General features: G+C 48.6%; 2 protein-coding genes across 4 annotated transcripts in view; both read left to right on the top strand.

Moving 5' to 3' along the window:
* GLOD4 (glyoxalase domain containing 4) overlaps window positions 1–5,389 on the top strand; it is an 18,918-nt gene extending 13,529 nt beyond the window's left edge. The window contains 1 exon segment of the mRNA XM_032263458.1: window positions 4,522–5,389. Within this exon segment, the coding sequence (XP_032119349.1) occupies window positions 4,522–4,587 (66 nt within the window). The 3' untranslated portion in view covers window positions 4,588–5,389.
* A 5,265-nt stretch (window positions 5,390–10,654) lies between these two features.
* The window catches only part of GEMIN4 (gem nuclear organelle associated protein 4), a 6,652-nt gene continuing 4,277 nt past the window's right edge, over window positions 10,655–13,029 (top strand). The window contains exon 1 of one of the 3 annotated variants that reach the window (XM_032263453.1): window positions 10,655–10,802. In XM_032263453.1, coding sequence (XP_032119344.1) covers window positions 10,793–10,802 — 10 coding nt within the window. In that variant the 5' untranslated portion in view covers window positions 10,655–10,792. Of the gene's footprint in view, window positions 10,803–10,997; window positions 12,830–13,029 lie in introns of those variants that run through there. The other 2 variants (XM_032263454.1, XM_032263452.1) reach the window with 2 other exon arrangements.

The following is a 13,029-nucleotide window of genomic DNA, read 5'->3' as shown; positions in this document are numbered from 1 at the left end:
CCCTCCCCTCCTCTCTGGGTCTGTCCTTACTCTGCTGTCTGTGGAGGTGCTTCTGTTCCCTCCCCTCCGCTCTGCAGCTCCTCAGGTGTCTCTTCTCCGTTCTGCTGCATCAGTCTCTTCTTCCAGTGATTCCTCTCGTCAGCACGCAAACAGGCACTGGAAGCTCCCAGCTTTTAAAAACCTTTCACTGACCCCATATCTGCCTCCTATCCAGATTTCTTCTTTTACAAGTCTGAGTGCGCACCGTTTCTCCGTCTCACCACCCGTTTCATGCCAGTCTATTCTGCACTTGTTCCCTTACTCAGTTAAGTGCTTTTGTTTCTTGCCAGATACGGCAACCACTTTGAGATTCTCTTCACACTCGGTAGCTCAGAAGCATTCGAAGCAGTTGCTGGATCCCGGCTCCCAGCACATACCTGGCATGTACTGGACGTTCCAGGAATTCTTTGTGGAATGATTAAAGGAATGAATCAGTCTTTCTTTGGTTCTGTCGCATATCTATGTGGCTGACCTCCAACAGGCTACTTAAATTCTTTGAATTTTAGTCTCCTTACCTGAAAATTTCAGAAAATAAGAGCCTCTACCTCATAAGATTGCTATGGTTTATTATAAAGCTTGGCAAATTACTGACATAATAGTAGATGTACAATTAATATTAAAGCAGGAAATGTATAGGAAATACAGTCTTTATAAATTTTATCCTGAAGGAAAATAGAATCTCAGCCATCCTCTTAGCTGACAGATTTGCCAGACACTTCCTCCTCGTTCTTTATTTAATTAATTACTTTTTTTTTTTTTCTTGAGATGGAGTCTCCATCCTCAGCGTCTTGAGTAGCTGGGAGTACAGGCCCATGCCACCACACCCGGCTAATTTTTGTATTTTTATTAGAGATGGGGTTTCACTATGTTGGCCAGACTGGTCTTGAGCTCCTGACCTCATGATCCTCCTGCCTCAACCTCCCAAAGTGCTAGGATTACATGCGTGAGCCACCATGCCTGGCTTAATTAATTCCTTTTTTTGAGATGGTGTCTCCCTCTGTTGCCCAGACTGGAGTGCAGTGGTGCGATCTCGGCTCACATCAACCCCAACCTCCCAGGTTCAGGCGACTCTCCTGCCTGAGTCCCCCAAGTAGCTGGGATTACGGGCATGCGCACCACCACACTGGCTAATTTTTGTATTTTTAGTAGAGATGGAATCTTGCCAGGTTGGCCAGGCTGGTCTCAAACTCCTGGCTTCAAATGATCCACCCACCTTGGCATCCCAAAGTGCTGGGATTATAGGCGTGAGCCCCCACGCCTGGCCCTATTTTATTTTTTTAGGATGGGATCTCTCTCTGTCACCCAGGCTGGAGCGCAGTGGTGCAATCTTAGCTCACTGAAACCTCCACCTCCCAGTTCAAGCAATTCTCTGCTTCAGCATCCTGAGTAGCTGGGATTACAGGCACCCACCACCATGCCCAGCTAATTTTTGTATTTTTAGTAGAGAAGGGGTTTCACCATCTGGGCCACGCTGTTCTTGAACTCCTGACTTTGTGATCCACCTGCCTCGGCCTCCCAAAGTGCTGGGATTACAGGCGTGAGCTACCAGGCCCGGCCCCCATTTTATTTTTTTAGGATGGGGTCTCTCTCTTGTCACCCAGGCTGGAGTGTAGTGGCACAATCTCAGCTCACTGCAACCTCCGCCTCCTAGACTCAAGTGATCCTCCCACCTCAGCCTCCCTGGTAGCTGGAACCGCAGGCATGTGCCACTGCACCTGGCCAATTTTCGTATTTTTTGTAGAGATGGGAGATGGGGTTTCACCTTGTTGCCCAGGCTGGTTTTGAACTTCTTGGGTTCACTCGATCCATCCATCTTGGCCTCCCAAAGTGCTGGGATTATGGATGTGATGCACCACACCTGGCCTCCACTCACTCTTTCATGGCACTGATGGCTCCTCCTCCCTGCACTCTCATCTCCTTTGCAGTTCACGATCCTGCCATCTTCATCTCCCTGACAGTTTCCCCTCAGACACGGGCCCCTCCTTCTGTGTCTCATCCCCAGATGTTTTTATACCCATGGTCCCACTCTGCCGTTTTCTCATTCTGCATTCTTCCTCTACCCTGGCAAGAGCTGACCTACAACTCTGCTTACCCCTGCGCTGGACTTCAACCTTCAGCCTTGCTCCAGCTTCCTAATTCCTAGTTTTTAACTCCTTTCTGAGCTCAGACAAGTGGTTGTTGTTGATGAGGTACAATTTAGGTAGAATTTGAATGTGTTTTGACAGTTGTGTTTGCTCATACAACCACTACTCAAAACAAAATACAGACCATTTTCCCAGGAAGTTCCCTCATGCCCATTTGCAATTAGTTTGTACCGTCATCTCCCAGAGGCAGCTGCTATTCTGATTTCTGTCACTGTAGGTTAGTCCGTTCTTGGACTTCATACAAATGGAATCATTCCGTGTGCTTTTGTGCCTGCTTTTTTTACTCAATGTAGTTTTGAGATTGCTCCATGTAATTGCATATCACACCTTGTTTTTTTTTTATATTGCTGACTGATAACTGAATTTTATGTATATAACAATTTGCTTATTCATTCTTCCAGTGGTGGACATTGGGTTATTTCTAGATTTTATCTGTCATAAGGAAGACTGCCATGAACATTGTTGTGTAAATCTTCTTGTTGATAGATATGTGTTTCATTGCTCTTGAGTAAATACCTAGGAGTAGAATTGCTATTCCTTTATAAAAAAGTGCCCGACAGTAATTGAAACTGGTCGGACCACTGTTTGTATACGAGAGATGCAGTTGCTCTGCGTGTTCACCAGCACGTAAAATTGTGGGTTTTTTAGCCATTCGGGCACATGTGAAATAGTTTCAGTGGTGCCATCAAGTGATCCTTCTGCCTCAGCCACCCGGGTAGCTAGGGCTACAGCTAATGTTTTCATGTTTCTAGAGACAGTCTCACTGTGTTGCCCTGGCTGGCCACAAGCGATCCTTCCAGCTCGGCCCCACAAAGGCCTAATTTTTATTTCCCTGATGACTAACAATGTTTAGTACCTTTTCATATGCCTGTTAGCCATTTACTTCTTTTTGTGAATTTTATGTTCAAGTCTTTTGTCCATTTTTTTTATCATAAATTTTATTTTTAAATATTTCACAGTTAAAAATTCCAAATATGCACAGCAGGAGAGAGTAGGACTCATCCTTCTGTGACTCTTCCCTTGACTCTGTACCATAGCTTTCCATCATTCCTTCGTCACTTGCAAATGCAAGCGTTTTTCCCAGCTGTGAATTGAGTTTCTGAAGAACAGGAAATTTTTATTTTGGTGAAGTCCAGCTTATCCACTTTTTCTCTTGTGTCATACTTTTTCTGTCCAGACCAATGTTATATCCTGTGAGCCTCTTCACCTGGGAAACCTGCCACGTATCAAACTCATTGTGTCTATAATTTATCTTACCTCAAATCCATTCGTCTTTTTGTAATATTAAATAAAGGCTACTTGGGAGTGTATATTCAGGAAAACCTGAATCTGTGCTCCCAGGTTGCAGTCTTCAAGCTTGGCCCAGATAGATTCTTTACTTATATTAAAAATATGTAAATAAATAAAAATGAGTGAGCCGCTGTACCCAGCCCTAAGTACTCTATATACATCCTCTGTTCTGCACAGTCCTCAGAGCTTCAGACTGTCTCTGCTGCCACACCCTAGCCCAGCATGGTGTCTAGCTGTTTTTGACTGAATAAATGAATGTCCTTACTAAGCAACTAAAAGGATGCTTGTGGAATAAAACGTTATTATTCAGGCTTCCTGCTTCTTTATTTACTTATTTATTATGTATCTGTAAGTATATGTAGGAGACAGGGCCTTACTATGTTACCAGGCTGAACTCGAACTCCTGAGCTCCAGTGATCCTCTGGCCTCAGCCTGCAAGTGGCTGTGATGATAGGTGTGGCCCCAGGGCATGGCTCAAGGCCTCCTTTTCAATCAAGGCGCCCAAAACTAAACAAACAGAGCCAGCATCCGAAGAGTAGGCTGCGAAGAGACTTGTGAGAAAGGAATCATTCCGGGCTTAATAACTACACATCACATAGCTTTTCATATTTGGCCTCACTATCACACTGGGTTTCGTGACACAAAAGATTCTTGTCTGTCTGCCCAGATGCTGTGAGTGGTGGGACTCTGCCCGGGTGCTCTGAGTGGTGGGACACTCTGCCCGGGTGCCGTGAGTGGTGGGACTCTCTGCCCGGGTGCCCTGAGTGGTGGGACACTCTGCCCGGGTGCCGTGAGTGGTGGGACTCTCTGCACAGATGCTGCACTCACCAGTGTTTCTGCCACATTCAATGTAATACTCTCTACTGGATTAATACTCTTTAAATGTTAAAAAGATTTTTTCTTTCTCCTTTCCTTTTTTTCAACGTTGGGGTTTGGGTTTTTTTTAACGCTAATTTTTTTATTTGGGCAGTATAGTGAGGTATAAAGTGGGCCCTAGCTTTTCTTTTTCAGACTTGGAATAAACGTATGTTCTCTTTCTGTTTTACAGGCAATGGCAGCAGATAAAAGTGATGAGTGGTTTGCTAAACACAGTAAACCTAAAGCTTCAGGTTAATGGAAGCCATCTTGCGGAGCAAGCATTTGTGATTACTTCCCAGTACCTGTGAGGCCTGACCTGTCTGTTCCTGATAAGTGCTCTTCTAATTTGTTTCCCGTACAGGCAAGGAGGCTTTGTGTATTTTAGTCTTTGGAAGCTGTGGTATATTTTAGAAATGAAATCCAATCATTAGTCCAGTTAGAGAATGCCTGCTGTAATCTGCACTGGTGCTGCACGTTCTCTATATAACTATACTAGGTTAGTAATAGATTATTTTCCAGACTAGGACGGCTGCATGAAACATGACTTTGCTTGGGATTGCAGATGGTTAGGACGAACTCAGAATCATGTAGATTTGATGAGAGCAGCTGTTCAGGAAATCCAAATTAATTGCTTGTGATGGTACCATTCCCAGCACCTGATGATATACATGCTGTTCTAATATCTTACTCTGGCAGGTTTTGACATTTTAAATTTTTTTAAAGAAATTTTATTCCTTGGACCAAAAGATTTGGTTAACCACCCCCATCTTACTTGCTTTTACATTTTGAGTGTCCAGAGAAAACAGACAGAAGGGATAGAGTCTGTTGTGTTGCTGCTCACCTGCCTCTCTGCTAGCCTCTTTCTGTGTCTATTTTTAATCCCGACAGAACATCACATGAGATTTCTTAAAAATGGATTAAACCATTTCTTCAGCCTGAAAAAAAGATTTTAAAAATGTTTCCTTGTAGCTTTGTTTGGTTCTATACAACAAATAGGTTGCAATCACTGGAAATTATACTGTGTATTCATTGAATAATTAAATTTTTTTTGAAAGTAAGCTTCTGCTATCAAGCTGTTACACCAGTCGCAAAGTCTCATCATTTAAAGTGGTGGTTCAGATTTTTAAAATAAACTTAGGAGATTGGAAGGGATTGACTCAGAGGATCCTGATTCCAAAAGAACATATAAAGAATTACTTGTAAATCATAACCTCTGCTGTCCTCCCTTACTGGCAGGGCGGGGCATGGAAATTTTGTTTGAGTTTCAGCTTATCTTCTTATAGGGGTGATATTATATACCTTCACTGAGAGAAAAATTCTCATTCAGCTCTACAACTTTTCGTTCAATTTAAATTCCGTATCCTAGGGAAGCAATCGTGAGTTTCAAAGCAAACCAAGTTATATATGTCCCTCCTCTAGGTAATTGGTTCTTTTTTTTTTAATTTATTTTATTTATTTATTTTATTTTATTTTTTGAGACGGAGTTTCGCTCTTGTTACCCAGGCTGGAGTGCAATGGCGCGATCTCGGCTCACCGCAACCTCTGCCTCCTGGGTTCAGGCAATTCTCCTGCCTCAGCCTCCTGAGTAGCTGGGATTACAAGCACGCACCACCATGCCCAGCTAATTTTTTGTATTTTTAGTAGAGACGGGGTTTCACCATGTTGACCAGGATGGTCTCGATCTCTTGACCTTGTGATCCACCCGCCTCGGCCTCCCAAAGTGCTGGGATTACAAGCTTGAGCCACCGCGCCCGGCCTCTTTTTTTTTTAATACATGGGGAATTATATGAACTTTAATCAGATAAACTTCTGCTTCTCTTTAGAATGTACGTTAGTTTTCCAATTTCCTATGAGATTATTAAGTAATTTTTAATGTTCATCTCTGGTAATACTGTCCTTGTGAAAAGAAACTCTTCTTCCCAGTGTATTGGGCTGCTATAATGTGGCCCTTGAGGTTTGTTGTAGTAAAATAAGTGGTTTATAGAAGTACTGAATGACTAAGTAACATACTAGTTTCCGTTTTATCTGTCTTGTATTTTAGCATTATCAGAACGTTTTGCTCCTAAGTATTCAACCGTGCCTGACGGTGGGCACTGTGCAGGGTGAAAGGTAATGCTGTTGGTCTCCCCGGGACATTTTGGCTTTAGGAGATCGGCCTCCTTTTATTTATTTCATTGCCTGTCACATCTTGCTTTGTTGAGTGTTTTAACATTTTATTCATCCTAAAGCCCTCTAGTGTACAACTCTGGCTTTTTATTAAGGAATCCAGAAGCTTGCTTTTGCACAGTTCAGCCAAGTAATTTTAAACCAGAAAACAGTAATTTTTAAAAGTTATGATTTAGATGCCCATTAGATCTGCAAAAACTAATTTTAAACTAAAATTATTACTTTCCCATGTCTAGGGGATAGTATGAACAATTAGAAAATGAGGCTATAAGAAAGATAGCTTTGTCCACGCTGGTGTTTCATTTTTGAGACATTGCTCTACCACCCAGGGTGGAGTGTAGTGGCACCATCATGCCTCTCTGCAGCCTTGACCTCCCAGGCTCAAGAGATCCTCCCACCCCAGCCTCTTAAGTAGCTGGGACCGCAGCCACGTACCACCACACCCAGCTAATTTTTCGATTTTTTGTAGAGACGAGGGTGCCTTGATTTGAATCTCCAGAAAGATTTAGAACGGCCGTGTTACCAGAGCTCTCCTAGGTTAGCCTGCAGGACTGCCTGAAGTCCACGTCTGTGTGACGTTACTGGAATTAACAAACCCAGCGACACTCAGTGCTCCTTCATGTGACCTGCCACTCAGCGCCGCTGCGATTCAGCAGCCAGAGTTTTCAGGAAACCTCCAGCTTGTCCATTGACATTCAGGGTAAGAGGTGAGAAATTTCCGTTTGTTCTAAGAGTTCTCCCCCTACCTTAGAGGAAATCAATAGGAAATTTACTCTGACTTTAATGATCAATAAAGAAGTACCCTTGCCTCTCCCTCTTTATATAAAGTAAGAGTCACATGGTTCAAAAATCAAAACAATATAAAAAGGTATTGTGAACCAGAAAAGTGTCTGAGACAAGCCTCACCCATGTAGAGGTGTATTTTGCCAAAGTTGAGGATGTCCCTGAGAAGGAGACACAACCACAGATCTGTGGCCAGCACTTTTTCCAGAGGATTTTAGGGCTTCAGTATTTAAAAGGGAAAGAGCAGGAAGGGGGAGGGAAGAGGGGAAGGAAAAATAAAGGAGGGTAGTAGGGAGATAAGTGGTTACATTCTTGTGAGACTTTGATTAGCGCTTACCAAATCTACGTGTCACAGTGAAAGGAGGGGGAAGAGGAACAGTCTGTTATCTTCAGCCCAGCAAATCTACATTTAGCGCTCACCAAATCTACATGTTACAATGAAAGCAGTGGGCAGAGGAACAGTCAGTTATGCATTCAGCTCAGCAAATCTACATTTAGCGCCCACCAAATCTACATGTTACAGTGCAAGGAGCAGGCAGAGGAAGAGTCAGTTATGCAGTCAGCTCAGTACATCTACATGTAGCACTCACCAAATCTACATGTTACAGTGAGGAGTTATGCATTCAGCTCAGTACATCTACATTTGTCTCAGGGCTGGTGAGGGATGGTTTCTGGTGTTGCCTTTGTCCGTTACCTATAAAGATAAGCTGTTAATTTACATTGTCAGGTTAGGGAGACCACCTGGGGAGATATGTGGCCTTCTGTCTGGTAGCTTATCTGTTTAGGAACAAAAGGAAAAGTTTTTTGCAGGTTCCATGACTCAGGTTCCAAGCTTAACTTTTCCCTTTGGCTTAGTGAATTTGATCCTGAGATAGATTTTCCTTTCACAGTATACCCCATCCCCATCAATCCCGTTCCTCCTGTGTCCTATGGGGAACCCGTCCTTAAGCAAATACAAATAGATAAATCTTTATTCTCTCTCTCTTTTAAAACTTTATCTTACTGTTATCTTCTGCTGTCCTAATTGTGGCACATATTTACTTTCTAGGTTCAGTGATTTACAGAGTGGTCTGGCTATAGAGACAGCTGCTTGTCACCGTATTTTGGAGCAAGATGTATTATAATAATAATTATTATTTTGAGACAGATTTTCACTCTTGTTGCCCAGGCTGGCCAATCTCGGCTCCTCGCAACTTCCACCTTCTGATTCAAGAGATTCTCCTGCCTCAGAGCCTCCTGAGTAGGTGGGATTAGAGGCATGCGCCACCATGCCTGGCTAATTTTGTATTTTTAGTAGAAATGGGGTTTCTCCATGTTGGTCAGGCTGGTCTGGAACTCCTGACCTCAGGTGATCTGCCCGCCTCAGCCTCCCAAAGTGCTGGGATTACAGGCATGAGCACCCAGCCAAGATGTATTATTTTTACTATTAATTTATATTTAACGTGTATCATGATCCTAAGTGTATCAGAATTTCTTGATAACATTCACCAAAGAAGAGAGAGCAGCACTGCTTTCTACAGTTTGGGTCTCGCCCAGTCCACAGTTACCGGAAATAGTTCTTTAGTCACTGTGAAGTCCTGGGTGGGCTTCATTCCTAAGTAATGTACTTTGTCTACAACAACTTCTTGCAACTGTGTGAACAGATCTTGAAGACGCACAGTGAGGTTTGGTTTCCTTTGTCCTCTGAAGTCTTGGTGGTTGTTGCTTCTCTTGTTTATTGGTCCCAGCAAGAACTGGAGCTGACCTGATGTCGTGACCTATGAAAACTGCTTTTATGAAGGAAGAAGTACCAGGAAATCCCTCGCCACTGTAGACCTGCTTCTCTGGGTACCATTTAGTACTCCATACTCCAGCCACTAGGCGCGGTGGCTGTGATTGAGGCCTCCGTGATCATGAACAGGAGTGGGCCCAGACACTGGCACTTGCATAGGTCAAAGGGTGTGTTGTGCTCTTGCAGGAAATCCCACAGACATCCCCTAAGCAGAAACCAGGGTTAAGTACAGAGTAGTCCCAGGAACACTTGGGTTGCGAGGCCTTCCGTGAGCCTTTCTGGGCCTAGGATTTTGACACCATCGGCTCTGTTGTTTCTCAGCTGCTGTGTTCTGAAGTCTCAGTTGTCTCACCACATTATCACCGGGGAAAGCATGGTCTCCCTAGAACATGAACTTCCTAGGCTCTGTGTTCCAGTGGGGGCTTCAGTGTTTAGGACAGAGTCCCTTTCCCCTCTGTAGTTGTTGGGGTGTTCGTCAATCACCCTTGAAGAGGTAAAGGGCTGGGCCTCAGCCTCCCCAGAGGCCATCAGTGGAGAAGGGTCTCGCCAACCTCAGATCGGGGGTCAGCACACCATCCCCACCAATACGCTCTAGGAATAGGAAGGCTGGGAACTCCACCCAAAGCCACACAGTTTCGCGGTCCGTGTATTTGGACGCCTCCCATGCACCCAGTCACCGAGTTTCTTTTCTCACAGCAGTCGGTCACTGTCGTACAGTATCAGTGATTTATTGGTGTTTCGGCTAACCCAGCTACTCTCCATTCAGCCGTCGAGGTCTAGGGATCCACTCCATTCCGAGGAGCCCTCAGCCGGCCTCCTTCCTGGTCAGCTCCTCCACTTTGGTCACGTAGGCCCTCATGGCGTCCATCCTGGACATCCCTTGGTTAGCGGTCCACGCCTCCCACTTGGCCTTGGCCTTCAGGTCGGAGGCGGGAGGGGCGGGGAGGTGGCAGTCGCCCCGGGTGGCCTGCTTGTACCAGCCATAGATCAGCAGCTTGTCCTGGTCGCTCACGGGGCCCTTCAGCTGCTTGAGGGCAGCGCGCGCCAGCTCGAACTCCACTTGGCACATGGGGCGGGAGGCGGCCGGGCCTTTCCGGGCGATCCGGGTGCTGGAAGCCGGAGGTGGGGAGGTAGAAAGGCCGGCGTCAGGCCTCCATCTCGGGGGACGGGGATGGGCGGCGCGTGGAAGAACACGTGCAGGCCCCGGGGCCAGTATCTGGGTCTGTCCACGGTGTTTCTGGGGAGGAGCAGCCGTGAGAAGCGCCTCGGGTCCAGAACGCGGCCGTCCCAAAGGGCGGCGCGTCAGCAGCACGCGGAAGGAGCGCGCGTGGGGCGGGGCTGGGCGGTAGGAAGCCGCGCGTGGGGCGGCCGCGCTGGGTGGAGGACGGCCCGGGGGAAGCGCTGGGTAGGGGCTCACAGTGTACGGGGTGCGCCCGGGGTCACCGGATGCGGGTGAATGCGGGGCCGGGGCTCGAGCCGGACCCGGAAGCGGGGCGGTTGCGGACGGGCCCGGGAGCGACGCCAGGTACCTGACAGCGGGCGGGCGGCCTCTGTGGGGAGGCGGTGCTGTGGCTCTGCGCGCGCCTCCCTGAGGACTGCGTGTGCGCGGGAGGCTGTGGGCGGGGCCTGAGCGCGGCTGCCTGGGCGCCTGCGCCGCCCATTGTGCCGTGTGTCTCGCGCCGCGCCAGCGTTCTCTGAAGAGGAGGAGAGCCGGCCCCGCGCAGCTGCCGGCGTCGCCGCCATGGACCTAGGTGGGTGCCGCGCTCCCTGCCCCGGGCTGCGTCCCGCCGCACGTCAGCAGGGCGGTGCTCCCTGGCGCGTCTCCTCCCGCTGCGCGCGCTGATGGGCCCAGGCGGAACGTCCTCCGCGTCGGGGCGGATGTGGGGTCCCGGGTGGCCTTGTCGGGGGTTCGGGGGCCGGCACACGTGCTGTGGAAGCGCGGCTCCCTCAGCGCCGGGACGGCCGCGCTCCTGAAGGGCACGTGTCTCGTCTTGTCTGGCTTCGTCTCGGCGGAGCGGGGGAGGACGGTGCGTCTGCCCCTCCGAGGGCTGCGCGACTCTTCACGGAGGCCGTGGACGTCCTGGTCCCGCGCGGGGCTACCGGGGCGGCTGCGCGCGTCGGAACCGGGGGTGGTCGGGGCCAGGCCCGGAACGCGGAGCGGGCGGGAGGGCGTCCGGAGAGCTGGGGCCGCGGCTCCCCGACACTGTCGGCAGCAGGACCGGGAGGGCTCGGCCCCGGCCCCAGCTCGCAGGAGCTGAATGGCGGCCGGGCACCCTGGGCAAAGCGTTTCTGCAGCTCCGTGTTCCGGTGCTGAGCGGGAACGGTGTTGTCAAGGTGGTCGTGATGCGGGAGGTCCCGCGTGTGACCCGGCGCGGGGCTGGCGCGGTGAGCGCGGAACCACCCGGTAGCCCTAGCGCTTCGCTCTGGCGCGCGCTGGGCGCCGTTCCTGACCGAGCGCCGGCGGGTTTTCCAGTCGTCACTGTCCTGGCGCTACTGCTGCAAATGCCGCGGACTGCCTGTGCCTGGAAGGCGCGCGTGGACGGCCAGGCATCGGCCCGACGAAGCTGATAATGCAGTAAAATCAGATTGGCAGCGTCAGGAGGGGCCGTATTTTGGGGTCTGGGAGAGCCTCTTGAGACAGAAAGAACGGCCGTAACCCCAGCGAGATCCCTCTGCAGCCTCGGCCTCAGCCACTGCGAGCTGAGATGGATTTCCTCCGTACGTGGGTTACATGGGAGTGCTCAGTGCTGGGCCTGAGGTTGCACCCATGCATAGTGGCAAGGGCAACACAGTCCTTAGTCTCCTGGAATCCGTGTTATCTCTGCTGGTGTCTGGCCGGTAAAATGGGGACTGTGAGCTCTCAGGTGCACGAGAGACTGAGGAAGAAGAAGCATCTCTTGGTCCTGGGAAAGGGAGAGGACTCAGGAGTGGGGAACAGTGAGCAGTGTCCATCTTGGGAAAGGGAGAGGACTCGGGAGTGAGGAATAATGAGCAGTGTGTCTCCATCCTGGGAAAGGGAGAGGATGCAGAAATAAGGAATAATGAGCAGTGTTTGTACCCTCGTTTTACTTCCTGGGCGAAAGGAAACATACGTGATAAAAACCTATGTCCTTTGTTGTTTCGAACAGTGACAGGATTCTGATCCTGCCAACCATGAGAAGGTTTGGGGAAACCAACATTGACTGAGCCCTGATCAGGCTCTGTAACCTGATTCTTAGTGTAGCTGTATCTCATTTATCCATCACAGCATCCCCAGGAGATGGGGTTAGGAGATAGCAGTACTAACCCACTACCAGGGGCTCGACTGGTATACATCACGTGATCCTCAGAGTCATAACAGGAAGTCTGTATTATCCCCACAGCTGCAGAAGGAAGGCTTGGAGAAGCAATCTGACCACGATCACATCCCTTATCCACCCCTCTTTTTTCAGAGGTGGGGGAGTCTCACTATGTTACCTTAGCTAGTTTTGAACTCCTGACCTCAGGGATCCACCTGCCTCAGCCCCCCAAGTAGCTGGGATTACAAGTGCTAGCCACTGCACCTGGACAGAATCACATTACTTTTAAATGGCTGGTCTAGGATTCAAACCCATGTCCAATTAAATATCCCAAGATGCATTCCATGGTAAGTCTGTGTCAATTATTAGTTCTCTGAAGGAAGGACTTAATCTAATGAAATATTTTCTGTATCTACTCCCTGGTTTTTCCCACAGAGCCAGGGCCTTGAGTAGCTTATCTTTGACTGGAAGGAGCTGTGGGGTGGACTGTTGCCTGAAAGGTAGAAGAATGTTTGAAGCCTGTTCCCAAGGCAAGGTTATGAAGGGTGAAGGCAGGGCTTGTCTGATTGCTTCTGTGCCCATTACCTGTGGCTGTGTGGTAGCTTCTGTGCCCATTACCCTGTGGCTGTGTGATGGCTGCTGTGCCCATTACCCTGTGTCTGTGTGATTGTGGCTGTGCCCATTACCCTGTGGCTGTGTG

This window comes from Sapajus apella, unplaced genomic scaffold, assembly GCF_009761245.1.
Source record: "Sapajus apella isolate SASKATOON/1434 unplaced genomic scaffold, GSC_monkey_1.0 scaffold136, whole genome shotgun sequence".
In the NCBI taxonomy this organism is placed as follows: Eukaryota; Metazoa; Chordata; class Mammalia; order Primates; family Cebidae; genus Sapajus; species Sapajus apella.
The sequence above is the reverse complement of the archived record's forward strand: the minus strand, read 5'-3'. Positions and strand labels throughout refer to the sequence as shown.